We start from the raw sequence: 27,291 nt of genomic DNA, 5'->3' as shown, positions 1-27,291 counted from the left end.
ACTATTTCACCAATATTAAGTAATTATTTACTTAAAACAAGCCTCTTTATCTTACTGAAAAGTTACTTGGAAGTTAGTTTTGTCTTAATTCAAGTGTATTGAGATATTTCCACTAGAAACTTGACCAAAAACACTTGGTAAGATTTATTGTTTTAGGAGTTGAAGACAGTTGATCCTCTTCATGCAAGAGAAAACTCAATTATTGATAACAGAACAACACAGCTAACAGAGATGAAGTGTTGGCCAGTAAGCGGCGTCCTTCATCCGCGTTTCTGACTTTAAAGCGGCGTAGTGACTCTAATTTCACTTCCTGTGTTCTTAGAAGGACTCGGGCATCAAAGGCAGCAGCCGCCTCGCATCCTGATGAAAGCCTGAGTGGGGAGGAACGCGCCGCCACACCTTCAGTAGAAACGCTGCTTATCTGAACGCAAAGAGAAGCTAATTATGATGCTTTGTGGGAAACGTGGAGAGGAGGATCAGCGCTCTGGAGCCACTTTCCTACATGAAACTGCATCCAGGGCCGGCGTTCATTATTAATGTCCAACAACTGCGACTGCAGCTCCACAACATAATCTGCTGCAATGTGATGTTTAAACGCTGCTGTCTTAATGATGATTGCTCCAATAAAATGGCTGCTCAAGTGTTTACAAGGACACATTTACTGTGAGGAAAGCTGAGAGTTTTAACATTACATGTTTAATGGGGAGGACGTATTTGATTCCTGCTAACTCGGATCCCCAGAGGAGAAACCAAAGGAGGTTCATTACGACGGAAGAAAAACAATCAGAGGAAATCGTTCTCACTAATCTGCAGCCAAGAAACATGTTAAATATTAAAACAACATGTTTACAGAATGAAGTAAAGTTTAGATATCAGCATTTCTTCAATGATCAGGGGAAGGAAAAAATGAAAACAGAATTAAAAAAAAGGAAAGTAAAGGAAGGAAGGAAGTTTTTTATAGCAGATGTGGAATTGAACCGACAACCTGTAAAGGTTTTCAGCTGTAATCCTGCTGACCTTTACTGCAGCCGAACCGACCGAACTAACGAGGAGAAAAGGTCGATTGTCGGAGCGTCGTCGCGCCCGGATGAACAGAAAATTAATTTATTGTTTCTAAAAACTAGCAAACGAAGCATCAGAGCGTTAAAACAAAGCGTGAAACGTGCTGCGACACGTCAAACACGAATTTTACTCCCAAATCCTGAGCTGCCCTCAACCGGCAGATTGGATTTTCTCAGACAATTATAGAGGAGATTTGGTGACACATTTAACAAACGACACACGCTGCCATGCTGCAAAGTATTTACAGCCTCTTTTAATTATGAGCTTATTAAAACATAAGAGGCTTAACCCTCCTGGTCCCTGGACAGCTGCAGTTTCTAAGTTTTGTTTGCATAACATTGGCTGGGTTGATGCAAATGCTAGAAATAGACAAAGTTGAGTATTTTGCATTATTTTGTGAGAATGTGTTTATCTAGTTATTAGATTCTGTTGCAATGATTCCCCCAGAAAACTTGCTAAGTTGGTGTTAAGGCAGTCATTTTTCCAGCGGTCCGTTGTGTTTTTGAGTTAAAAAAATGTTTAAAGTTTACAGGAAATTTGAAAATATCACTTGATAATCGTGTGTTATTGGAAGATTAATGCAAACATTTTAAAACCTTTTAAATAAGTAATGCTAACGCTGGTGGAGGCACAAGCAAAGCCTGGTGGCCCGCCAGGCTTATAAAACACAGAGGGAAACCCTGTACGCATTTGTGTTCAAATCTCATCGAAGCTTCACGTTGGTGCCGTTTTATAAATTATTTTTCTGGAAATGACCAATTTTCAAGTCAAATCTGCAGTTTCCCTCAGTGTATTATAAGCCTGGCGGGCCACCAGGCTTTACTTGTGGCCCCACCAAGCTAAGCATTGCTTACTTATTTAAGTCTTTTTAAAATGTTTGCATTTTTAAGACTTTGCAGTTGGTGTTCAGGTGTTAATCTTCCAATCTTTTAAAAACACATGATTATCAAGGGGTATTTTCAAATTTCCTGTTAAATTAAAAAAAAAAATTATCTCAAAAACACGACAAGCCGCTGGATGAATGAGTGCCCTAGCACCCAAACTGGTGTTTGGGCCTGGTGGCTTAACAAGTTTTCTGGAGGAAATCTTTAATCTGGGGGAGGAGAAACATTTTAACACAAAAATGAAAACGATAATCAGTCTTGAAGTTAATTTTTTAACACGTTCAAAATTGAATTTGCACATATTTGAAGAAAAAAAGTTTTAATCACTTAAATTAGCATTTTAAGGGCATACAACATCAAAAAGTCCATTAATATTTGTATTGTATGACGATAATTAATAAATTCATGAAATAATTCACAAGTTGACTCATTGTTTCCATCTAACACGGCTTAATTTGTGTTGAAGAAATCTAGCAGCTAATTTACAACTTTGCACAAAATTAATTGATCTATTCAATTTAATATAAAAATGTTGAATTTTCTAAAACTAATTACTGAAAATGGTTTTTAAAGGTGTAAAGTTTTAGAAAATGTGTTCATATTTCTCATGAGCATTGAAAACTAAAGACAAAAATGGCTTCATCTGTATATTTTATGAGTTTTTTTAATTATCCTTCTCAGTTGAACACAAAGGAAGTTAGCAAGAATAAAAGTAAAAAATTAATTACACCAGAAACGAACAATCAAAGTCTGGAAATAAATTACAAGAGGAAAGGTGTGAAACTTCATTTTGAATGTTTTCTTTTTGCGTCTCTAAAGCTTTAAATTAATTTATGAATCTGCAGAACGCCCCGAGTCTTCACATGCTGCCATGAAATACATATTTAATGTTTCAAATCCTTTGACATCGACTTTGCTCCAATCAATAAAAAACAAAAACTGGAGGTGAATTTCTCCTCATCTTTAATATTCAATCAACAAGAGGACAGTACAGAGCTGAATTGGGCTCATTTATTATTAATTTTTCTTTACATAAAGCGCTTTGAACATTTATTAGCACCAAAATGTGTTGGTATTTATCTCTTCATTCTGTCTCTCCACTTTAATTCATCTAAATATTAGAATCCAAAGCATTAATGCAATTTAAAAGTTGGCAAATAGATAGTTTAACAATAAACTAAGCTTTTATTGCTTTAATGAAGCAAATAAATTAATTAGATTTGTTGCTGGAAAGGGAAATGTAAATTATTCTAGATACAAAACTTTAAAAATGACAAATTTTGCTAATATAAATTTTCTTAGCCTTCATTTGGGAAAATAATCAAATTTAGTCAATTTTGATCAATAAAATCAGGATTTAGGTCGTTCTCTCTCTGAAATAATGTTTAAACCAAATTTGATAAATTAATTTGGCTCATTAAATGTTTTATGTTCTTCCAAAAGTTATTTGCAAATGATGTTCTATTCAGTTCTTTATCTTTTTATTTGTTGGATCATTTTTTATTCACCTCATAATTACTCAGTTTTTGGGTCAAAAATAAGGTTTGAATAGAAAAATTCAGAAAATTTTCCAGAATGTCACAAACCAAACCAGAACAGCATCTAAACCTCTGCAGGTTGCCTCAGTTAAGGTAGCAAAGCATTGCTTCCCTTTTATTCTTTTATATATCAGGCGGTCATTTAAGATTTAGCGCGTTATGTTGACAACTTAACAGCTAAAACCAATGCTAGTCATCGTTAGCAAGCAGATTTTGCCTCCAGCATGGAGATAGGGGGCCATGATGTCACGCTGCTTAGAACAACAGTAGAGATTATTTAAAAATATCATGATATATCAAAAATATAAAAAAATATCAGGATTTACTCTCTAGCTGAAAATATCCGTCTATTTCAGACCAGAACAATGACCCAAATGAAGCCAGAAAATAAAACCGCATTTCATGACTTTAAGTGGCTGTTAGTGTTCAAAACTAACCAGTGAGGCTAAATTAAAGCAATTCTGCAAAGAACAGAAGGAAAAAAATTCATTTACAGTGATATAAAAAGCCAGTTCCCAGTTAACATAACAAGTCGATGCCAGTTGTGTGAGCCAAGTGTGGCATAAAAAGCCACTTTTTCACCCAGGAACAAGTTGGTTTGGATACATTTTCCCCATTCAATACATAAAAAGAATATTACAAAAGCAGATTTTTGTATTTATGCTGCAATTAAAATTTGTTTGACGTGAAACAATTAGGTGAAACACAAAAACAGAAGGAATGACAGCAGTGGAAATGCTCTGCAGGACGACAGTAGCAGCAACCGGATTGGACACTAGTCATATTTCAGATTAAACACAGTAATTATTAAACCCAGAGCCTCAAATAGAGCAGAATAATGTGCTAGTTGCCAAGAGACTGTTACTTCATAAGAGGAGAGGCTTTGTGAGACAGAGAATGATAAACAGGCTTTATTTGCCATGAGCAGTGAGATAAAGAAACACAGGGAAGAGTGTTTGCAGGGATTTGTTCCAAACACAGAGCTGTGCAGCCAAGTTCCTGCAGAAAATTAATGAAATTTCACCTTTCTAGTAAAACATCCTCAATTAGTTGCTGGAGAAACCTTCAAATCAAAGAAATATGTGAAGTTTTTATTTGTGGAAAATGGAAAAGCTTCAATTCGCTGCTGAAAAATGGATGAGTTTTAGTCGTTCATGTTTTATTACTTCTATCCAGCATGAGTGACTGTTAGCTTTGACGGAGAATAATCCAAGATTTGTACAGAAACAGAGCTGGGTAGAAAATAGTTACATTTACTTCAATAAATTACGCTTCTAGAAAAATACTTTTACTGCACAAAGTGGGATTTCCTACATAATACATTGTAAATATTTATATACAGTAGCATCCTTAAGAATTGGTTCCAAAAACTTCATGAACAGACTTGGGTAGTAACATTTACTTGAGTAACTGTTTTGAAAAAATGTACTTTTAGGAGTATTTTTATGATGCTTTAGTAGTTTTATTACGAGTAAATTTTTTAGATATTTTTACACACCGAATGAAAAATAAACACATTTTAACCAAATATTCACCAGACAGTTTTTGTTAAAGTTTCATCAGTTTATTATAAGAAAAACAATTTTTTTCGTCTGATTTTGTTATTTTTTGTTACTTAAACAAGGTATCCCCCAGAAAACTTGCTAAGCCTGGTGGTTGGATGCAGTCATTCATCCAGTGGTTTGTCGTGTTTTTGAGTTAAAAAATGTTTAAAGTTGACAGGGAATCGGAAAATATCACTTGATAATTATGTGTCGTTGAAAGACTGGAAGATTAATACCTGAACACCAACTATAAAGTCTTAAAAAATGCAAACATTTTAAAAAGATTTTTAAAAAAATCCATGCTAAGACTGGCGGGGGCACAATTGAAGCCTGGTGGCCCGCCAGGCTTATAAAGCCCTGCCTATATGAATTATTTTCCTTTTAAAGTGCCAAATTTTTCACTTAACTTTATATTTTTGGTTTGTCTGATGGTGTATTTTTAAATATTAAATGATTGATTATTTCATCAGTTACTTAGTGCTTGAGTAGGCTTTTTAGTAAATACTTTTTCACTACTTTTTACTTTTACTAGAGTAAAAATGAGTCATAGTAGTGCTTCTCTTACTTGAGTACAATGATTGGGTACTTTACCCTCCCGTGGTTGTGAATAAGAGTGATTTGGAAATGTTTTTTTTATGTATTATCTGTTGTTTTATTATATATTTGTCACCCCTGTTCTTCCTTCCACTCAACTTTCTTGCAGTCTTTCAGAGTCAGTTCGTCAGACCTTCTGAACTTGAACAATTTGAGATAAAATTAACCGAGTTTGACATAAAGTGTTAGTCCTTTTTTTTAATTTCACCATCACTCAGTCGCTATGGTAACAGCTCCCATATTAAACATAAACTTAATTTTGGTTAATTTTAAACTTTACCCATTTAAAATTTAATTTTTAAATCTTCACTTTTTGAGTATTTTTGTGTTTTATCTTGAATTCTTTGTTTTTAACTGTTGTACTCCAGTAATAAAAAGAAAGTTTGTGTTTTGGATCAGATTTTCTCTCCCTACAGACTTGACGGTTTCCCTGCAGGTCTTTGTTTAGCAGCTCCGTCATTACAGGAAGCTGTGGAGGTGAAGTACCGCCGTTCCCCTCTAAGTAAAACACATCAGAGCGGGACGCCCTGGTTACTCACCCCTGCATGAGGCAGACGGAGGTCGGCGACTCGGCGGCGCTCCAACAATCACAACACCGCTCCGAGAAACGCCGGGCGCCAGAGAACGAGCGAAGTCCACGGAGGAGAGGAACGTGTTTTACTCACAGTTTCATCGTTGACCCGTGACTCGCCGTGAGGGGACAGAGTGGAAACATGCAGCTAAGGAGATTTGTTGGGAGGAACGGCTGGCCCACAGAGAGGCCGACGGTGAACTCTATTACACCGAGGTCAGATTGATATGAGAGAGACGGCGCTTCTGAATAGGGATGAGAGGCCCAACACGTTAGGCTGCATTATGGAGGCTTCCTGGAAACTATTCACCTTAAATAAATTCACTTTTGCCCCTCAATACTTTACAAATAAAGGTTTAAGTGCATATTATGTGAGCACAACCAGTTTAGCCAATTCCAGTCTGAAGAACAAAATAAGCTAAATCAGGTTGGATGGACAAAGTTTTAGTCGGATCTAAAAAGTTGGCTAACTTTTAGGGTGCAATCTAGTTCATTTTTCTATAAAGTCCAGTTCGTTTGGACATATGTGGATACGCAACCATAGAAGCAAACAATGGTTCACCTACAAACCTCGGTTCGGTTGAAGTGAACTCTGGTTCAGTTCAAATCCATATGTGGACGGCAAGTTGACTGGAGACAGCTTCAAAAGCAGGAAGTGGACTACAGCGCAAGGAATTCTGGGTAAATACAACCTAAACAATCGTGCTAGAGTAGAGCTAGAAGGACGCCACTCCATTTTTGATTTTGTGAAAAAGAAAGTTGGCTCAGCGTCTCCTTCAGAGGTTTTATTTGTTGTTTCCTTCGGTAGTTCTTGGTGCAGCGCCCCCACAGGTGAGGAGGGGAAAGGGTTTTTTCCAAATGGTTGCACACTAACCTGACTGAACACCACAGAAGAAGAACATGAGAGACACCAGAACCAAAGCAGACAAAACCAACCTGGGCTTCCTGAAAGCCTCACACACTGCATTGATGCAGAAATTTATACAAAAGGAGAGAAAACCAAGTGCATCAAATACTTTTTCACCTGGCCTAAAATAATATTCCAAGTTCAGAGAACACACATATAAGCCACTATTATACATATTAATCAATTTGTGTGTGATGAATTGAAACGAACCCACTTTTGGAAACGCCATCATTCCGAAATATTTCTCCTAAAATGATATTTTCACATCGCAAACGTCTGTTTCTGGATTTGAGAAGCTCTTTAACACAAAATATGTAATTCACGTAAAGTGTGAAACGTCCTCAAGAAGCTATTTGCCGCCACCGCTGGTAGTTAAATGCAGCTGGCAGCACTTAACCTGCCTGCTGGCAAAAAACGTTTGCAATTAGAGAGGAACGTCCTCTAGGTGCCATTTCTCTGCTCCGCAGGACGCCGCTGAACCGCTTCTGATTGTCTGAGTCGCTTCCCAAAATGCACAAAATTGTAAATGACTTACAAAACATAAAAAGATGTTTTATTTTCTCTACAGGGATTCAAGCTCACAACAGAACGGATCACGTCGGAACACAGTTTTCATCATTTTAACTAATTTTCCGTCTCTCCAGGTGCTCAGGACGATGGGTGGAGGTGGAACAAACCACAAACATGGAGACGCTTTCTGATCAGACACAAAACAGCTTCGGCCTTCAAACTATTACAACCCTAATAACAATTCAAGAATGGCATAAATTTTGTTTTTCAGCTGTGACAGTTGATTCAGACACTTCATTTCTACATAAAATTGTTTCATAAAGTTTCTGTTGCTTGGTGCCAACATGCTGGACTCGTTGAGAAAATACTGAATTAAATAAATGAAAAATCTTTGGACTGAGAAGGTTGCCTCTTTAGTGAAAGCAAGTCTTTGATGACTCATCTGATTCATAAAAAAACAAGTCTCGAGTATTTTTTTTTATAAGTTAGAGTCGATAATTAGTTATTTTGAAGAGGACCTTCAGTAACAGAACAGCTGGGTCTGCTTTGTGCTGTTTAAGGTGCTTTTACACTTGATAGTCTGGTACCAAACTTGCAACATTTGTTACATTCACACTGCACTGAGTCAAACAATCCAAACTAACAGAAAAAGTTGTTCCTTTTTCTGTTAGTTGCACCGAAGGAATCGACATAAACCGCTGAAGAAGACCAGAGCAACTTTCTGCTTCACAAAATGTAAACAAAACTGGAGTTTGATTAAAGCGGACTAAACTGGGCTGGTGTGAATACAACATAATAAGATGTGCAGCTCAGTAATCTGATTTGTAAACACTCTAAGTCTAATTCAACATTTTCCTTTTTTTAAATAAATATTAAAACTTGTGTTTATCTTTAACCTCTGCATGTTAAAATTCAAACAACAAACCCCAGCGGTAAAAAAAAAAACGAATAAAGAGGTTATTAAACTAAATGCCTGCAAACAATGAAGGTCACAGGTTGCAGCTGAATTTGTATGAATGTATGCATGAACTGGAGTCCAATTTCCTGTACAGAAAATTAAAGCAGGCTCTAAAATCTAATTCAAGGGCCCAGTGTGGTTAGGGATGGTAGAGGTTGCAGATCCTGAGGTCAGAGCTTTGCACATTCATTAAGTTTTACCTGAATCAGACATTATCTCATTAATCTAGTTTAACGGTGGACAAAACCCAACGTGGCTCTGCAATTACTACTGAGTTTCACCAGCATGCATCTTTTAACAAAGATTTACAGAGCTGTGAATAAGTAGTTGGATCCTTTTAATATTTCAGATAAATCAAATTTTCATAACAGAGGAAAAAAAAATGTTTTTAAATGTTTTGTTTTATTATTAATGGGAAAAATCCACCCAAAGCATCCTGGTCCAATGGGATGAAAGTCATTCCTCCTTAAATGTAACAACTGGTTGCCATCAAGCGCTGCAATTAAATGGATATAAATAGTTTATGACACTAGAGGGATTTTAATAAAATCATATTCAAATGTTTTTATGCATAATTGGTCTGTTTAAGCTCTAAACTTTGATTAGGCCACTCACAAACCTTTGGTAAAACCAGAAATTACAGCTTTTTTGAAAACATGAGTTTGTTTTCTTTCTGGTTATGATTAGATCTGACATGGAGGCTCAGTCTCTCTTTTATTGTTGGGTCATGAACTTTGACCTTTACTGAGGCAGTTCACCACTTTCAGTGTTCAATAAATTTAGTCTGTTGCCAATCAAACATGCCCACTTTGTCCATTTGCTAATGGGGGCAAATTTGTCTCCAAAGAAATGAGTTTTATTTGGGCTGGTGTTGTTTGGGATATTTTTCACTTCATGTAATTTTTTTGAAACTAGAAGTAAAGGTGGACGACATGGACTTCAAATTTCATCCAGGTATTTTGTGTTTCTATGGTGATAACAATAAAAGTGACGGTAAGAACCATTAATTCCTTCATTTTTAGGTGACTGTGTGACTATGATTGTGTGTCACAGCATTTAATCATGTTTTTGAATGTATTGATATTTATTAGTGGATTAATTAAACAAACAGTGGAGAAAATAATAGACCCCCAACAATTTATGATCAAAAATATAATCAAAAACACTATTGAGACAAACAGCTGTAGTTAATAAAGACCGTCGGTCTTCTGGGTCGAGTAAGTAACACAACAGCATATGGTCAAAGTCTTTCTGCCAGCAAACAATGTATTGATTGGAAATGTTTACATTATGGAATTCAGACATCTTGTATTTTAGAGATGTAAACATGTCGATATTGTTCATCGCACCAATTTTCTGCCAGGCTGCACGGTCAAAGTTCGACTGCACAGATCTCTGCCTTCACATCTGAGTCTGGTTAAGCCTTAATGGCAGCGACAGCTTCATCCTGGAGAACAATCCAGGATGTAATTCCTCTGCAGAAAGCTTCCCTCGAGACGAACAGGCTTAACAAACAGAAGAGGCCTGACGTGATTGTTTCTGCTGCCATAAACATCCCGGTTCACACAGGACCCAGGGGAGGGCAGTCTGATGAAGGAGAAGTAGTTTTTAATGTTTTTGGAATTAGAAAAAGGGGAAAATTAATATTAAATTATAGTGAAGGAGGAGCACAGTGGTACAAATAACAGATCCAAGCTCTATGGACAATTGCACCGTATATTTGTGGGTATTTTTGATCAGTTGCTGAACAGTAATAACAAAACAAAAGCTGAAAAATGGCAAAGAGCTGCATGTTGTCAAGAAGGAGTAAATATGACAGAGAACATGCAAAAACACCAACCAGGACTCCAACAATCAGGCAACAAGAGTTGGTTAATGATGCTAACAATACGAGCAACCAGAGGCACAACAGTGAAATGTTTTGGCACCAAATAAATTTCTTCACGACTCCAATATTTAACATCTCCAACACTAATTATATAGTTTGAAATTCCTTAAACTGAACCTGAATCCAACCACTCAACTGTGTGTGTGTCAAAACTTTCTCCAGCTAAACAGAAACAAAGTTGAAGCTATTATCTTTGGACCAAAAAATTAAATGATCTAGTCATTACAGCTAGAGACTAGCAATCAGACCAAAAATCAGACCTGAACCTTCACAGTTACATGAAGACTGTCACAAAGTTGGTCTTCTATCACCTGAAGAACATTTCCAGGATTAGATTTTGTCTCAGCAAGATCTAGATAAACTCATCCAAGAGTTTATCTTGAGTTGCATCAATTATTTCAACAGGTCTGCCTAAAAAATCAATCAGATCCAGAACGCTGCTGCTGGTGTCCTGACTAAAACCAGGAAGTTAGAGAACATCACCCAGCTCTAAAGTCCCTACACTCAGAAAATAGGGTTTAAAATATGTTGTTAGTTTATAAATCACTGAACAACTTAAGGATCTGTTGTATCGACCTTTGGTTTTCATAGTTGTTGACTGTATTGTGTTTTTATTTTTAGATTTTCATGATGTAAAGCACTTTGAACTTCCTTGTTGCTGAAGTTTTGATTGACTGAAAGTGTCTAAAATGACCATTGATCAACTTTTTAATGCACAATGTCTGCAATTTGAAAAGTTTTCCTGCAGGAATTACGCAATGAAGGTCATTTAAACATTTATCCAGAACACCATCAGAAACCATGTCTGCTGCAGACTATTTGTTTACTCCTGCTATCCCTTGGCTGTGATCCGATTAGCAGAATGGCCTCAGTGTAGCATTGGCCTTGCCAGGCATTCATCATGTGTTGTCGGCAGGTCAGGTTCGCCGTCTTTCTGATGGACGTTTGAGGTCCAGGTCTGTACATCACCTCCAGGTCTATACATCAACTGCAGGTGCCTCATCTTGTTTGAAAATGAAAGTCTTTATTATTGATTTTGGCTCAGACTGTACATCCGTCTCCAATTTGAACTCCATTCGTCTTTGTCTAAAGCACACTATATTAAGTCAACTATCAATCTCCAGGCTTCGCTCACAGTCTGCGGACGTGGATGTGTGGGTGGCTCACTGAGAATGATACATTATTTTTTTCACCTACTGTTTTTAAACCTTTATTTTCCATTGGCAAAAGAAAACAAGTAACAGATTTAATGCTTGCAGTTGGGGTTGTTTTTGGATTTTATATTCATGATTCTCTACAAGTTGCAAGGACGTTTCTAGGATTTAAAATTAATCACAAAGTATTTGTTTCCACCTATATTTCCACTCTATTCATTCCTTTTATGTTTGTTAGAAAACCAGGACAATCAAGGACTAACCTGCAAAACTCTGCTGAGAAAGTGAATAGGAAATGTTTTATTTCATAAGTAGCAGCGGTAGTGAAGGTCAGAAATGTTTCCTTTCTGCCCACTTTACTCATCTAAATGTTTTGTTAACTTTAAACCAAAATCTGGCACTTTGGAGGGTAAAAGCTCCAAACAAGAAAGGCAATGTTCAAATGACCTTTATTCTGTTCAAGCCCAATCTACTGCACTCTGAAGGATACAGAGAGCTGCTAATGTGGCTAAAGGTTTATGATTCTTTGGTGATTTTGGGGGCGAGGGTTAAGTGGTTAAGGACAAAATATAGAGATTTAAAATTATGGTTGAACTATGGCTGGGCGATATACCGAGTATACTCGGTGTACTGCGATAATTTCAATTGATGATAGTTAAAATGGCTATATTGCAACTACCAAATATAAATTGTTCAAATAATAAACTTTCGCAGTTAAATTCACTGAGTACGGTTTATCCGACACCCTATGAATGCATCACTAGTCCCTCCCCCCCTCCCAACCTGAACATTTTCTACCAATCACGTTGCGCTGGGAAAACAAACAACATGGTGACAGCGAGTTTGAGCCCTTGTGAATGAGATGATAACTGAAGTGGAGTCAGATGAACTAGAAAATTCCTGAAGAAATTTAACTGGGGCCTGCCAAAGTGTGCCCGTCGGTTTAGACGCAGCGTTCTGATGCTAAAACTTAGCATCAATGCTAAAGAAAGCTGCAATGTACTCAACAGCATGTGGAGAGTCTCAAGCATGTTCAGTAGCATGGACTTATGCCATTCTCTGTGTTAAAATTAGTGTATAAGCTAAAATTAGCCAAAATGCTAATGTTAGCCTAAATGCTGGCAGTAGCATGTGGAGCATCACTAGCATGTTGTTTTAATTTCTCTTGCTCCATTCAATATACTAAACATGTCTAATTAACAAGCAAACTAGCTAATAGCTAACTTTACGAAAAAGGCTAATCCGCACGTTTTGATACCATTTTTGTTGGTGGGCATGCAGCGGTACGAGCCGCATTAAGGGAGGCAGAAGAAGAACGAGAAAAATTGCTGTTCCTAGCGAAACAGCCGTGAGAATGAATATTTGCAGAATGATTGCTGCAGAAAATGCAAAACACAGCAGAACAAAGCATAAGAAATAGGGATAAAAGCAGAATAAAGGTACAGTCATACATGGTAGAAATCTTTTGCTAAAGAGTGAAATTTAGCCAAGGACATAGCATGAATTAGCAGAAGCATTATTTTGAATTCAACCTGAAATATTTGAAAAGTAAAACATAGCAAAATAAATGGCATAGACTAGCAGAAGCATAAATTAGTATAAAACATGAAATACTTGAAAGAGTTGAAAAAGTAAAATATAGCAACATTAGCATAAATTAGCAGAAGCAGGAATTAGTATACAACCTGATACATTTCCTGCTGCAGGTCGGTCACCTTCCTGTTCTCAGTTTGAGGAACTTGTGAGCTGTTTGGGTCCAGGGTGAGCTCACAGAAGTCTGAAGAAAAATCTTTATTTTTTATGTATTAAAACTATTTGAACGGAGCAAAATGTGTGAAAAGTTTATGGATTATACATCACTTGGCAAAATACTTTATATCAGTAACTTCCTAAGTTACAGAAGAAAAAAACTGATGTGAATAAAAATCCTGCACTGTAACATTTTCTGAAGTTTGGCTTCAACCTCTGGACAGAACCGGGTTTAGTTCTGTTCACCTCAGATCTCCAATCTACCATCTGATCTTATGATCAACAGGCTAAAAATGGGTTTAAACATTTTAAAAACTTGTTTTTTTTCACACGTCTGTACCTTTAAATGACAGAAAATTCTGAATAAAATTAACTAAATGTAGCAATAGATCTGAAGCTGGATTTGTTTTCGTGATAAAACTTAAACAGTTTGTACAGTAAAACTAAAACATGAAGAAAACAAACTTAGAGCGTTGAAGCGTCTGAAGACTGAACTACTTCCTGCTTATTAGCTCCACCCACCGAGTTTAGCCGAGTTTAATTATTTTGGGATCACTTTCAACAGAAGTTCACTGTGATGCGAAATGAATAAACTTTACTTCGTAGTTCATGTATTAACTGATTAAATTATCCTTTCTAATCTATAATAGCCTCTATGTTTGTCTCGGTTCTTTTCCACTAGTTTAGAGATTATTAGTCCAACCTGCCAACAGGTAAATCTTTTTTCACAAACAACCAAGGCTTCGTTTCCCTTCTGAGTTCTCATTCTGCCCCATAATACAATATAACACCACATTAATACTATTTGCTGCATATTAGTCATGACATGTTTAATTAAACCCGTGTGAAGCACGTGATCACTCTTACTACCAGGATATACTTGAGGCTGACGATGTGACGTCATCACATCAGTCACGTGACTTCAGCGAAAGACGTCTAGTCAAACCTTTCTATTTCATTTCTGCTTTATGTTTCATTAATAGAACAGAAAAACTAAATATTAGAGGGAGAAAATATAATCAGTTAAACAGGATCGTTTCTTTAAATAGACCGTATTTCCCATCTATTTTAAATTGAGTCTGACTTCTTCTGACTTTTACTTTGGTCCCTGAACGTCTCAGTTTTATTTTCACTTTCCTCATTTTGACGTAGTTTGGATTTCCCGCATAAATCTCAATCTGTGGGTAAGAAACGTAACATTTGTTTCGTTGTGATGGTTTGGATCGTTTTAAGGGTCGTTGCGTTCAGAATCAGCAGAAACTTCCGCTCCATAGCTCCCAGTAACAAACTCCCAGCCGAAACTGGAAGGGACCGATGAAAATCTGCCCATAGAAGAAAACAAGGCGGCCTGGAGCTGGAAGACGTTCATAGGATCCATAGATATTTATATTAAATACTAAATACTGTTGAGGTGAAACAATGAGACATTGATGAGAATTTTAACATTTCATAGAGAAATGTCACTTATTCAAAGCTTCACTTCAGTCAGAGTTAGTTACATTTGTTCAGTAACTTCTTTGAAAAATGTATTTTCAGAAATACTTTTCTATGCTTTGGTTTTACTTGAGTAATTTTACTATGACGTATTTCCACTCTTACTTGATTTTATTTGAGTTCTGACTCAATAAGCTTCATGATTTTATTCTCCAGCTGTTTTACTAACAGGTCATGTGGACGAGTGTCTCCTGAGATTTTTCTCTCAAAGTCTCAGATTCATCAAGTTTCCTCAAAACACAAAATGATCAATTATTTTCCTCTCTATTCATTGATTCAACAAATCATTAATAATATCATCATCTGATTCTAACTTGATTTAGAAAATAAATATAAATTCAATAAAACATTAATATAAAGTAATTAATTAAAGTCAACATTTCAAACCAGTTTGTGTTTTTAGGTGAGTGGAGGTGCGCCACCTAGTGGCAGCAGGATCAGTGTGAGGACAGAGAGGACACAGTCCTTCCCTCTAAAATGTCTCTTAGTGGGGAACACCAGGACCACAGGTGAGGTCATGACCTTTACCTGTGCAGGAAAGGTCAAAGTTCAGCAGTGGAATCACCAAACCGTCTCCGTTCACAGGAAGCTATCAGAACCAGAACCTGGACCTGGACCTGGACCCAGCCGTGTTTCCTTCAGCAGTAACAACTCAAAGAGGTGAGCTGGATCTAAGTGTTTTATTTTTTAAATGTTCATGTGAGCCCAACAAATATTATCTTTACAAAGTCGCCTTTTATCACCTGAAGAAATATTTTCCTCTGAAATTTGACGATTTTATACAAATATATTAATGTGATTATTGGAAAACAATCCAGTCCTGCTGCCAACAACCAGGAGGCTTTTTATCACCAATCCATTTCTAACATGACCTTTTTATTAATTTACAGGAGTCGTGCAGCTGAGCCCAGCTGTGTGTCATTGAAGAGCAACAGATCAAAGGACTTTAATATTAAGTTTAAATCAGACCAGCCTCCAGCAGCAAAGAGTCGGGTCCAAAGGTTCTGTTCAATGTTCTACTGACATGATCATAAAATATACCAGTTCTGGTCACATTTGATTTTCTGTTTGTATTTTAAAAAGTCATCATGATTGAATGTTTTTAGGGACTTTCTGGGTCTTTAGCAACGTTTGGGAGACATGAGGAACCTAGAAAACTCTGCAGCTGCAGAACAAGATGTGAAAGTTTATTAATAGGGAGAAAACATGTAATGATCTAAGAGCTGCATCAGCTGCTGCCATCTTAGATTTCAGCTCTGTGGAAACCACCTGTTGGAGCATTTTATGAATTTATCTAAAGAAATGCAGATACAATGTTGAGAATCTGTGGATAAACATTAGTGGAGCTCCAAGATTAAAACTGTTGATTCCTGTAATTCACTGATTATAGAGAAAAATATGAATTACATAATTTTTTCCTTTTAAATTTACTGATTTTATTAAAAATTAAATCTGCCAGGGTTTGAATAATTTTGGTCTGAATTCTAAAATCAGAGCTAATTGAATTGTTTCTGCATAAAGAAGGTGGATGTTTTATTCTGCTCTGGATATTTAAACCTGAACCAAACAGACTTTTGCTGCTGTCTTTCTCTCAGCGTTTCAGTCCCAATCATCAGAAAACAGATCCTAAAATATCTCAGTGTTCCTAGTTAAACACCGATGGAACCTGTGCTGCCGGTTTTAAGGTTTAGAAAACTAAAGAACTATGCAAAGCTAATTCTGCCTCCAATCTGCAGAGAAGCTTCATCTCAGTTTGTCTCTGTGTGGACAGACAGATTCTGGTTCATTTGTCCTGGTTCCTCCACAGAGAGGATCTGCAGAGCTCAGAGGTTCCCACTGATCCGTCTGTCCAGCTGGACTCCATATTTATGGTCTGTACATCGGTTCTGTTCAGTCTGTAGACCAGAGGACTGTCAGTCTGTCCAACATGGACCTGATGTTCAGATCTAGTCTGATATCTTCTCATTCTGTTCCAGCTGCTGGAGGAAAACATTGTCACATTCGTGAAGAACGAGCTGAAGAAGATCCAAAAGGTTCTGAGTCCAGATGACCCAGAATGCTCAGAGGGTCAGAGTGAGGATGAGGAGGTGATGAGGGGTGAGGATGAAGAGCAGAGGAGGAGCAGCAGAGAGGCGGTGATGAAGATCACCCTGAACTTCCTGAGGAAGATGAAGCAGGAGGAGCTGGCTGACCGTCTGCAGAGCAGTAAGAGGATTTCTACAACAATTCTGCTGTTATGTTGAATAATTAAAACATGATTACATGAGAAAATGAATTCAACTGAAATCAAACTAGAGAAACGAACAAATACAGAAAATCTTAATCAAACAGTCACATGATCTCAATGACGTTCTGGATTCAGCAGCTTTTTTATTTAAACATCACCTGTGGTGACTGGTTGCTGCTCATGAAATATAAACTTTGGGAACTTTATATTTACCGTAAAATACTGTAAAAACCAAACATGGCAGCAATGCACAAGATAAAAACCATTTTAGTTTTAATTCCTGCACCCAGTACATAAAAATGTTCCATTCAGCTGCAGATGAAGAACCTTCAGAAACACACAGACAGCTACCAAATTCACACTGTGATGCAGCAGCGCCAACATTGAGGGCCAGTAAATGATAAACTGCTGCTGATCTGCATGACATGAACTCTCCGACTGTCTACCGTCCATCTACATGCATCCAGACAGAAGAGGTGGCTAGAAGGTCTCCTTGTTGAACTGAGCTGCAGGCATTTGATGCAGATCATGTTAAAAAAGTTCTTGCCAAAGTTTTTATACAGTTTTTCCTATTTATCCCTAAACATCCAACTATCAAAGTGTCTTCTGAATCCTTCTGCTTAGGGCAGAACCTGGATTTCTACTGGAAGTTCAGTTTGTAAAGAGTAAACAGGACAGTGGAGAGAACAGTTCCCTGGCTTGACCCAGTGATGCTGAATATTGTCTCCCAGTTTACTATTTGCATTGGTCACTCTCCCCAGCTACAGTGGCCTGTCCAGACCTTACAGTGTTTTGTCTTCATGCAGGGACTCGAGCTGGAAAATGTCAACGGAAACTCAAGTTAAACTTGAAGAAGAAGTTCCAGAGTCTCTCTGAAGGCGTCGCTGAACCTGGAAATCAAACGTTTCTGAACCAGATCTACACAGAGCTCCACATCACAGAGGGGTTAACTAGAGAGGTCAACCAGGAACATGAGGTCAGACGGATTGAAAAACCATCCAGGAAACAAGAAACAATCAGAAGAGAAGACATCTTTAAACCTGGAAGAGATCAACCAATCAGAACAGTGATGACCATGGGAGTGGCTGGCATTGGGAAAACACTGTTAACACAGAAGTTCACTCTGGACTGGGCTGAAGGCAGAACCAACCAGAACATCCAGTTCATATTTCCATTCACTTTCAGAGAGCTGAATGTACTGAAAGAAGAAAAGTTCAGTTTGGTGGAACTGATTCATCACTTCTTTACTGAAACCAAAGGAATCAGCAGCTTTAAAAAGTTCCAGGTTCTGTTAATCTTGGATGGTCTGGATGAAAATCGACTTAGTCTGCACTTCCAAAAGACTAAAATGTTTACTGACCCTGAAAAGTCCAGCTCACTGGATGTTCTGCTGACAAACCTCATCAGGGGGGAACTGCTTCCCTCTGCTCTCCTCTGGATAACCACACAACCTGCAGCAGCCAATCAGATCCCTGCTGACTGCGTTGGCATGGTAACAGAGGTCAGAGGGTTCACTGACCCCCAGAAGGAGGAGTACTTCAGGAAGAGATTCAGAGATGATGAGGAGAAGGCCAGCAGGATCATCTCCCACATCCAGAAATCAAAAAGTCTCCACATCATGTGTCACATCCCAGTTTTCTGCTGGATCACTGCTAAAGTTCTGGAGGAAATGATGAAGACCAGAGAGGAAGGAGAGCTGCCCAAGACCCTGACTGAGATGTATATAGAGTTCCTGCTGGTTCAGCTCACAATCAAGGAGGAAAAGTATGAAGAAATAGTTGGAGAAGCTCCAGAGAACAAGAAGCTGATTGAGTCTCTAGGAAGACTGGCTTTAGATCAGCTGCTGAAGGGAAACCTGGTCTTCTATGACAAAGACCTCAAACGGTGCGGCATCGACATCAAAGATGCTGCGTTATTCTCAGGAGTTTTCACTCAGATGTTTAAAAAGGAAAGAGGAACCCGCAACATCTCCGTCTACTCCTTTGTTCATCTGAGCGTCCAGGAGTTTCTGGCTGCCGTCTACATGCTCCACTGCTTCACCAGTAGGAGGTCAGAGGTCATCAAGACGTTCCTGGGAGAAAAATACAATGACACATCTCTAGATGAGTTCATGAAGAAAGTCATGGAGAAATCCCTCAGCAGTGAAAATGGCCACCTGGACCTGTTTGTCCGCTTCCTTCATGGTCTCACTGTGGAGTCCAACCAGAGACTCTTAGAAGATCTGCTGGGTCAGACAGAGAACCGTCCAGAAACCGTCCAGAGAATCATCACCAACCTGAAGGAGATGAACACTGATAGAATCTCTGCTGACAGAAGCATCAACATCTTCTACTGTCTGGTGGAGATGAACGACGTCTCATTTTATCAGGAGATCCAACGGCTGCTGGATTCAGGGAAGGAGCTCTCAGTGACTGACTGTTCAGCTCTGGCCTTCATGCTGCAGATGTCAGAGGTTCTGGATGAGTTGGACCTGGAGAAGTACAACACATCATTAGATGGACGACTGAGACTGGTTCCAGCTATGAGGAACTGCAGAAAGGCTCGGTGAGTCCAGATGTTTTCATTGTGTGAATGCTGATTCAGCACTATTGTCCTCCTGTTTCTTCTTCTTTCTTCAAGTTGATTCTGGATGTTTTTGGCCTTTAACTACTTCCTTCATCCTCTGGATGATTTCAGCCATTCAAACATCTAAACATTCAGTTCATCCAGGACAGCTGCAGCTTCTGGTTTTTACACATTTTGATCATTTAAAATTTTTTAACTTTTTATCAGTTTTCAGGTTGAAATGAATAGAAAACCCTGAACTCTAGAAAATGTCTATTTCCTCTAAGATCCAATCATCCAGAGAGACTTTTTAAACTTTAAACTCTCTTCACTCGTTGAGCTGCTGCTCCATAATTCACCTTTTAGGATCTTTGACTGTTTTTATAAAATAATTGTTTAGGTTTGATGTAAATTTGGACCATTAAAATAAACCACTGCATTAATTATAAACTTTGTGAACAGTGTTGATCTTCTTCATCCCGTCATCATCCTCACCTCTTCCTCCTCCACTAGTTTCCTCTGAGTTTGTAACTGAGACCAAAATGTGGTGATTGTTGTCTGGTTCCAGAAAAAGTCCTAGTTTCTGTCAGATCCTCCCAAAGCTCTGAGAACTCTGCTTCCAGAGCTGGAACCATTTTCCTCATCAACTCTTCATCTGCAGCCTTTGTTGAAGCTGTTAGCTGTCCTCCATGAAGACCTGCAGAGACATGAGCTTCAGCTCTTTAGACATCCCAGCCTCTTTAGTTCTGGAGAACTTTCACTGCTTCACCATGAAGATGCTGCTGGACCCAAACGCTCCGTCTCCTCCAGGGGTTTTGCTCTTCAGCTCTTTAGGAGTTTAGCAACAATTTCTTCTGACATCCAAACCTTTGTTCCTCTGAGACGATGGACAGACCACTGCAGAGACATGTGTCCCTCTTCCAACCAGTTTGTCCCAGTTCCTCTCAGACCAACAGAGGACGGTCCAGACCTGAAGGAGCAGCAGGACCGGTTCTGCTGCTGCTCTGCAGGACGACCAGAACAATCTGCAGCTTTTAGCTGAAGCAGGTTGACGACTGTCCACTTTCTACTTTGTTACAGCATCAAATCCAGCAGATGAACGGAGACACAACTGGGAGCATCATGTGTCTGGTCTGCTCCCAGTTTCCTCTGTGGCAGCATTTAATAATCTGCTGCTGGGAGCCATGTTTCTATAGAATATACTACTATTATTAATGATGAGGAGGATTCTAGATGCTGCAGCAGCAGATATGGGCTAAACAAACCCAGAGATGCCAGAGGTCCACAGCAGGCTGGACTTCCTGCTCTGCTCACTTCATTTATAACTCACTTCCTGCTTGGTGGAAGATCTCAAGGAGCCAAACGGTCTAGTCCAAGTCAGTGTGACTTGTCAGAGCTGTGAGCAGTTCCTCCTCCTCTCCATCATCTCCAGTAGTTTCCTTCATTCAGCTCAGTCAGCCTCTTCATCAGCTGCTGCAGCTCCTTTGAGGCTCTGATGCTGCAGAGAAACTGAATTTTCCTTCACAGATGATAGAAGATCTTCAACATCTGACTGAGCTGAAGGTCTGAGGACATGAAGCCTGGATCAGAACCAGAACCAGAACCTGGACTTTAGTCAGGAACTGCACAGACTCTCTGTCGGGTCAAACTCAGTAAACTGAAGATCAGATGTTGATCAGATGATGACATCATGATGACATCACTGTTATCATATTTTATCTGTTTATGATCCAGATTGATTTCATTAGAACTGAATTTATTTCTTCTCTCATCACAGACTTGGTGACTGTTTGATCCGAAAGGCTGAATGTGAAGTTTTGGCTTCAGCTCTGAAGTCCAACCCAGATCTGACTGAACTGGAAATAAATCACATCGACATATTGAGAGGTGAAGACTCTGATATGAAGAATCTGTCTGAGATCCTGGAGAGTTCAGTCAGTAAAGTGAAGAGTCTGAGGTTTGTTTTCTCTATTTATACAATAAAATCATTCATTGATACTTTAGTCCTTAGTTTAATTAATATTTTTATTGTAATACTTTAAAACAACATGTTTAAATGTCAGAATAAAATCTCTAAAACATTTTAGCTTATAAATGAATTATTTTCTCATTTCAGACTTTGATATTATTGAACTTTGTTTTTCAGTTTTTAAAATGTTTCTGACTGATGAACAAAATGAGTAAAATAATTCAAATGAAGTTAATTAACGATGGAGATGTTTCAGTTTGGTTGGTAAAGATTCAGATTGTTTTATTTCTGATTCTCATCTTTACATCCAGAATGAAATGTTTTCCTCCAGTCGAGCCACAAACACTGACCAGTTCAAATCATCATTAATGAAACATCTAAGAAGTGACTGATTGTAGAAAAGCAAATCTAGATGAACTGAATGACAGTGAGGTTTGCAGCAGCAGCAGGTTCCTCGCTTTGTCCTGAAGCTGTGGTTCTGTTGGGCCGGGTCAGAGAGGAACCGTCCTCTTCAGTCTGACAGCTGTCAGTCGGTTGGAGCCTCGTCTCTGTGATGAAGCTTCATCAGGTCACATCTCCTTAGGAAATAATGGCCTCCATTGGCTTTCAGCAGCTTTAAGAAGAACCCAAGGCCATTCATGAATAAACTGAGTGGTTCTGATCCGGTTACCAAGTCGGGTCTCCAGCTGATGATCAGGAACCAGCAAAAATAGCTCACTTCATCCAGGCTGCTGCTCATAGAAAACATTGAGTTTCTTTGTTGATAAAATGTTCTGGTTCTGCTGGTTTGGACTCTTTAAACCAGTTTGACTGGATCAGATGTTAGAATAAGTTCATCATGTTTCTTTTACATTCAGGGAAATGAATTTTCTACATTTTATTATTTATTTGTTCATATTTCAGTTTTAACTGCATCCTGTTGGCTTCAGCTCATCTTTTATTCTTTGTTCAGATTGGAGAAATGCAGGTTGTCAGAGACCAGCTGGACGATTCTGTTCTCAGCTCTGAAGTCCAAACCGACCCATCTGACAGGACTGAACCTGAACTACAACAACCTGGAAAGTTCTGGACTGAAGGAGCTCTGTGGTTTTCTACAGACTGAAGGCTGCAGACTGGAAACATTGAGGTTTGTAATTATATAATTATTGATATTTCTGTGAATAATTATATATAATTGATCATAAATCAAAGTTCATATCTTCTGTTCTAATAAATATTTTCTGAGTTTGTTCCTGGACTTGGATCCAGAGTTTAATTTAGTCCCTCTGTGTAACTGAGTTGGACCTGCTGACCTGAGGTCAGAACAGGACAACATTCGGACCCCCAGTGAGTAGAAATCCCCCTCATGTCAAGCAGGTCAAAGGTCACTCAACCCAGTCTAGAAAAATGAATTCCTGGAATCTGACAGGAACAAATCAATAATCAATGATTGATGCTTCAACACTTTGATCAGAACCTGGAATGATTTTACTGACTAAAATCCTCCAACGCAACATGACCCAGTACCAGGTTCTGGTTCTGGTTCTGAAGTCAGCAGGTCTTTATTGAAGCAGCAGCTTGTTGGCTTTAATATTCATGAGAATCTTTAACTGGTTCTGTTGGACTGGTTCACCTGCATCCTGTTGGCTTCAGCTCATCTTTTATTCTTTATTCAGGTTGTATGACTGCAGGTTGTCAAAGATCAGCTGTGATTTTCTGGCCTCAGCTCTGAAGTCCAACAGCCTCCATCTGACAGAACTGGACCTGGGAGAAAACAACCTGAAGGATTCAGATGTTCAGCAGCTGGAGGATCTTGTAGAGACTTTATGGTAAGTAAATATTTGTAGTGAGTCCAGCTGCTGTCAGCATATTGAACTAAACCCAGTTAGCATCAAAGCAAAGCTCCAGTGTTCCCAGTAAAGCTGCAGCTTCTCAGTGGGAGGAGAATGGTTCAGGCTTCCTGATTGGACACAGAGACAGCAATCAGCCAATCAGAGGAGCAGCAGCTTGCTGTGTTCCTGTGTTTGTGTTGGTGTGAAGATGAGTGTTGCTGTGTCCATGTCTCCAGGACGTCCAGCTGGACTCCAGCGTCCAGCCGTCCAACATGTCTAGAGACAGTGGTCCTCATTCATCAAACTGTGGCAGCAGCAGATCTGATCTCAGATCTGCTTGTTCTCTCAGTTCAACAGGAAACAACTGATCAGGTTCATCTTGGTCACAGCTCTGAGATCAGTCTGACTGCAGCCTGGAAACTATCTACTGGATGTGCTGCGTCACTGACTGCTGCTGGAGAGGCTGGAAACACTCACTGATCTGATCTCTCCTTCCTTCTTCTCTCTGCAGGTGGAAGGACTGATGATCTCTGTAAAGTAGAGAACGGTCTCTGTGTCCTGCTGATCCTCAGAGGTTGAAGCTGCAGCAGTTTGAGTCTAAAGAGACTCTGACTGGATCCTGATGATGACCTCTGACCTCCAAGATTTTCCTCCTGTTTATTTTCTCATGTCTGTCATTTAGTGTCTGATGTTGTTTGTCTCTTTGGATCAATAAAGATCCGATTCAAACTGGGCTCCATTTAGAGGCTTCATGGAGTTTTGATCTGAACTGGATTCAACTGGAAAGTTGATCTTTTTTCTCTCTGATTCATTTTCATCCTGGAACCAGAAATGGTCTGAGATGGAAACATGGGAATCATTTTCAGTTCAGCTTTGAATCATAAAGACACTTCAAACCTCTTTTCTCTGCTGCTTCTTCTTCTGCTGACAGGAAAATGTTCCTCAAAGCTCCACAGATAAAAAGATGATTTACTGGAAACTGCAGAGAAACTTCAGCTTCCATCACAGAAACCAGTTTAACCAGTTTAGAACTGGATGTCCCACAGAAACTCTGATTGTTTTTGTGTTTTACTTTTTTAACTCCATGTTTCATGTTTTACTTTAAGTTTTCTAAAGAACTTTAGGACTCGATGTGTCACTTCAGGATCTTTACTGTGATTTTATTGACTTATTCAGACCTCAGAGAATCACTGGGATAATGTGCTGATTGGTTCATGTTTTTTTATATTTACTCGAATGTAATGTGGGTTATTTGGTTAATAAAGATTTTAAAAATGTTCTTTGTACAAATATAATAACTGCACCTTTTATTTTAATCCTTCATGCTGTTTTTGTATTCGGATCAACAAAGAAAGTAAGATATATTTAAGTTTTCATTTTTACTGTGACATGTTTATTTAGTGATAGAACCATCCTGTTTAGTTGATTTCAGCTTTTTTAAGCTTCTAATTTAGACAGCGGTTTATTTTGCATTATTTAGACCAAGTTAAATAAAATACACGAGCTAACTGGTTTCCAGCTTCAGACTAGCAGGTTAACTGGTTCCCAGTGATATAAATGAAGGCAGATTCTTCTCCTGGTTCACTTCAATGTTTTCTCTGTCAGTGTGAACGAGAAGCAGCTCCACAGAGACTCTGAGCGGAGCTAGCGATGCTAACAGATTTTAGCAGCAGCTTGTTTTAAACACAAACTGATTATCAGGAGCTGCAGATCTAAACTCTGATGCTGAACAATGGAGTCTGTCCTTCAGTTCACTGATAATCAGTCGTAATTTTATAATTAAACCGATTCATCATTGAACAAGTTTAAAGGATTTTAGTGTTTAGTTACAATGTGTGACCACAGGAGAGCGGTAGAGAGTGAGTCTGGCAAAAACAAAAATGTAGAAATAATCTGTTTACTACAGTTTAATATTTTTAAAAGCTTCATTGACTTTTTAATTTTATTAATTGTTCTTTAGGTGGTTCCACCTGCTTGAGGTCCTGATCTCAGCTGGTTGAAGCTTATCAACAATAAATGTTTTTAGTTTAAATGTTTATAGTTTTTCCAGACTTTGACTCAAAATTACCCAAGGTAGGATATTTTCATCTAAACTGGCTCAGAGTTCTGGTATCCCCAGTTGCAGATGCTGTAAGTGTTGCATGGATTTAAAAAAATTAATTTTACCAATGCTTTAAAGTAAAATTAATCATAACAGAAAATAGTTTTCCAGTCTTGGAAGGTAAGTTTATCCTTTCATGATCTACACGTATGAAAATGGTCCAACAGTCCTAAATGTGCAGTCAGAACTATAGAGGAATCGTTTAACTCAAAGAACATTCATGTGTTAAAATGACCTAGTTAAAGACCAAACTTGAATTCAAAGCTAAATCAATAACTAAAAATAAAAACTGATGATATCCACAGACTCTCACCATCTAATTTGACACATAAAATCCAGAGACGCTCACATCAAAGGGCATTTTAGAGAGATTTTCTTTTGTTCTTCCTATTTTGAGCTTCTTTAACTAAGAGTCATTTTATGGCCACTTTAAATCCAAATGTGCTGCACCTAGCTACGCTCCCTGACTCAATGTTTACACTTGTAAATGAAAATCGCTGCCAACAGATGTGCAATAGTACAACTGTACATCCTTGAATAGTAGAAGTGGAACCTCCTTCACAACCAACAAGAACGCAGCAACTGGTTTCTGTATGGTAAGCCAACAACAAAACACTTGTCTTTTCCAGCAGCCATTGTATACTGCATAAATCCAGCTGACCAAATGTGCTGGAGTTCAGCTTGGGTTGCTAGGTAACGGAGCTGGGCTCTGGTAGGGTTGCTAGGTAACAGCGAAACATTTTCCAGACAACAAAAAACATTAGTCGCCAAAAACGACAAATGGGAGCGTTTTAAGAAGCAGTGATAACCCAAACACAAGTAAAAATGTGCAAAATGTGAATTTTGCATAATGGAGCCCCTTTAAATGTAAAAACACTACATAATGCTTTCTTGAGGCATCGGATGCTAATGATAAAGATAATAGTGTTATTACTCGTACTCTCTGCTTCCAGTTTTTTATTTCTGTCATAAAAAGCTAATTTTTCTCTTGATGAATATTGATTATGTGCCTCATGTAAAGGTTCCCTAAAGACATCTGGGCCGTTTCGTTCCACCAGAAAACCTACAAAACCTGGCAAAAGTTGTTCAAATGTCACAATTACATTTACAAACTAAAGGAGCCCCTCTGGTCCGGTCCGGCTTGTTTACCTTCGGTGAATATTGATGAGCGAGGGACTCTTCCCGCTCACAGGGCCCGGCGGTAATTTGTCAAGAGATTCTCCATCAGCGTTTGGAGCAAGGTGGCCATTATTGCTTCTGTCGTTCAATCAGTTCACTTCTTTCCCCTCATTTCAACACTTCCCTGCTTTGAAACTCTCTGTAATTACATCCCATGTGGTTCTGGCTGCACACACCACCATCTTGTGGAGGGATTTCGCCGTTGCCAAGGGCACGGAGGTGAAGACGGAGGCAGGAGGAAGAGGAGGCCCCTGACTCTTCTTGTGATAGCTTCTCGTTCAAAACGTCTCCAACGAATGGCTTTGAGGGATTATTATCATCAAGCGATTGAAAGGGATCATCTTTTCCTTTTGTCTAAGAGTGCACCCCACCTTTCCTCTTTCTTCTCCATCTTTATTTAACGTGCTGGGAGTTAATGGGATTGTTGTGATGGTGATGTATGGCCGATTGTGTGAGCAGACAGACGGGGGAAATGTAATTACGGATGTTTCATGGCTTCAGGGAGAAAAGAAAACTTGTCACAAAGGAGAGTTCAGGGGAAAGGGACAGCGCCATTCGTCATGTGAGGACGACAGCGGGAGAAAATTAAATCAAGAGTTTTTACATA

At 38.6% G+C, this 27,291-nt stretch overlaps 1 protein-coding gene across 3 annotated transcripts in view; it reads left to right on the top strand.

Annotated features, from left to right (window-relative positions):
• LOC106913309 (NLR family CARD domain-containing protein 3-like) overlaps nt 1-24,681 on the top strand; it is a 50,709-nt gene extending 26,028 nt beyond the window's left edge. The window contains exons 1-11 of one of the 3 annotated variants that reach the window (XM_088013152.1): nt 14,274-14,539; nt 15,257-15,362; nt 15,439-15,513; nt 15,744-15,854; nt 16,661-16,724; nt 16,830-17,058; nt 17,887-19,624; nt 21,402-21,581; nt 22,546-22,719; nt 23,249-23,401; nt 23,916-24,681. In XM_088013152.1, coding sequence (XP_087869278.1) covers nt 15,331-15,362; nt 15,439-15,513; nt 15,744-15,854; nt 16,661-16,724; nt 16,830-17,058; nt 17,887-19,624; nt 21,402-21,581; nt 22,546-22,719; nt 23,249-23,401; nt 23,916-23,928 — 2,769 coding nt within the window. In that variant the 5' untranslated portion in view covers nt 14,274-14,539; nt 15,257-15,330 and the 3' untranslated portion in view covers nt 23,929-24,681. Of the gene's footprint in view, nt 1-14,273; nt 14,544-15,256; nt 15,363-15,438; nt 15,514-15,743; nt 15,855-16,660; nt 16,725-16,829; nt 17,059-17,886; nt 19,625-21,401; nt 21,582-22,545; nt 22,720-23,248; nt 23,402-23,915 lie in introns of those variants that run through there. The other 2 variants (XM_088013150.1, XM_088013154.1) reach the window with 2 other exon arrangements.
• Nucleotides 24,682-27,291: the final 2,610 nt, after the last annotated feature.

This window comes from Poecilia mexicana, unplaced genomic scaffold (assembly GCF_051168715.1).
Source record: "Poecilia mexicana isolate PSO_F unplaced genomic scaffold, ASM5116871v1 scaffold_2, whole genome shotgun sequence".
In the NCBI taxonomy this organism is placed as follows: domain Eukaryota; kingdom Metazoa; phylum Chordata; class Actinopteri; order Cyprinodontiformes; family Poeciliidae; genus Poecilia; species Poecilia mexicana.
The sequence above is the reverse complement of the archived record's forward strand: the minus strand, read 5'-3'. Positions and strand labels throughout refer to the sequence as shown.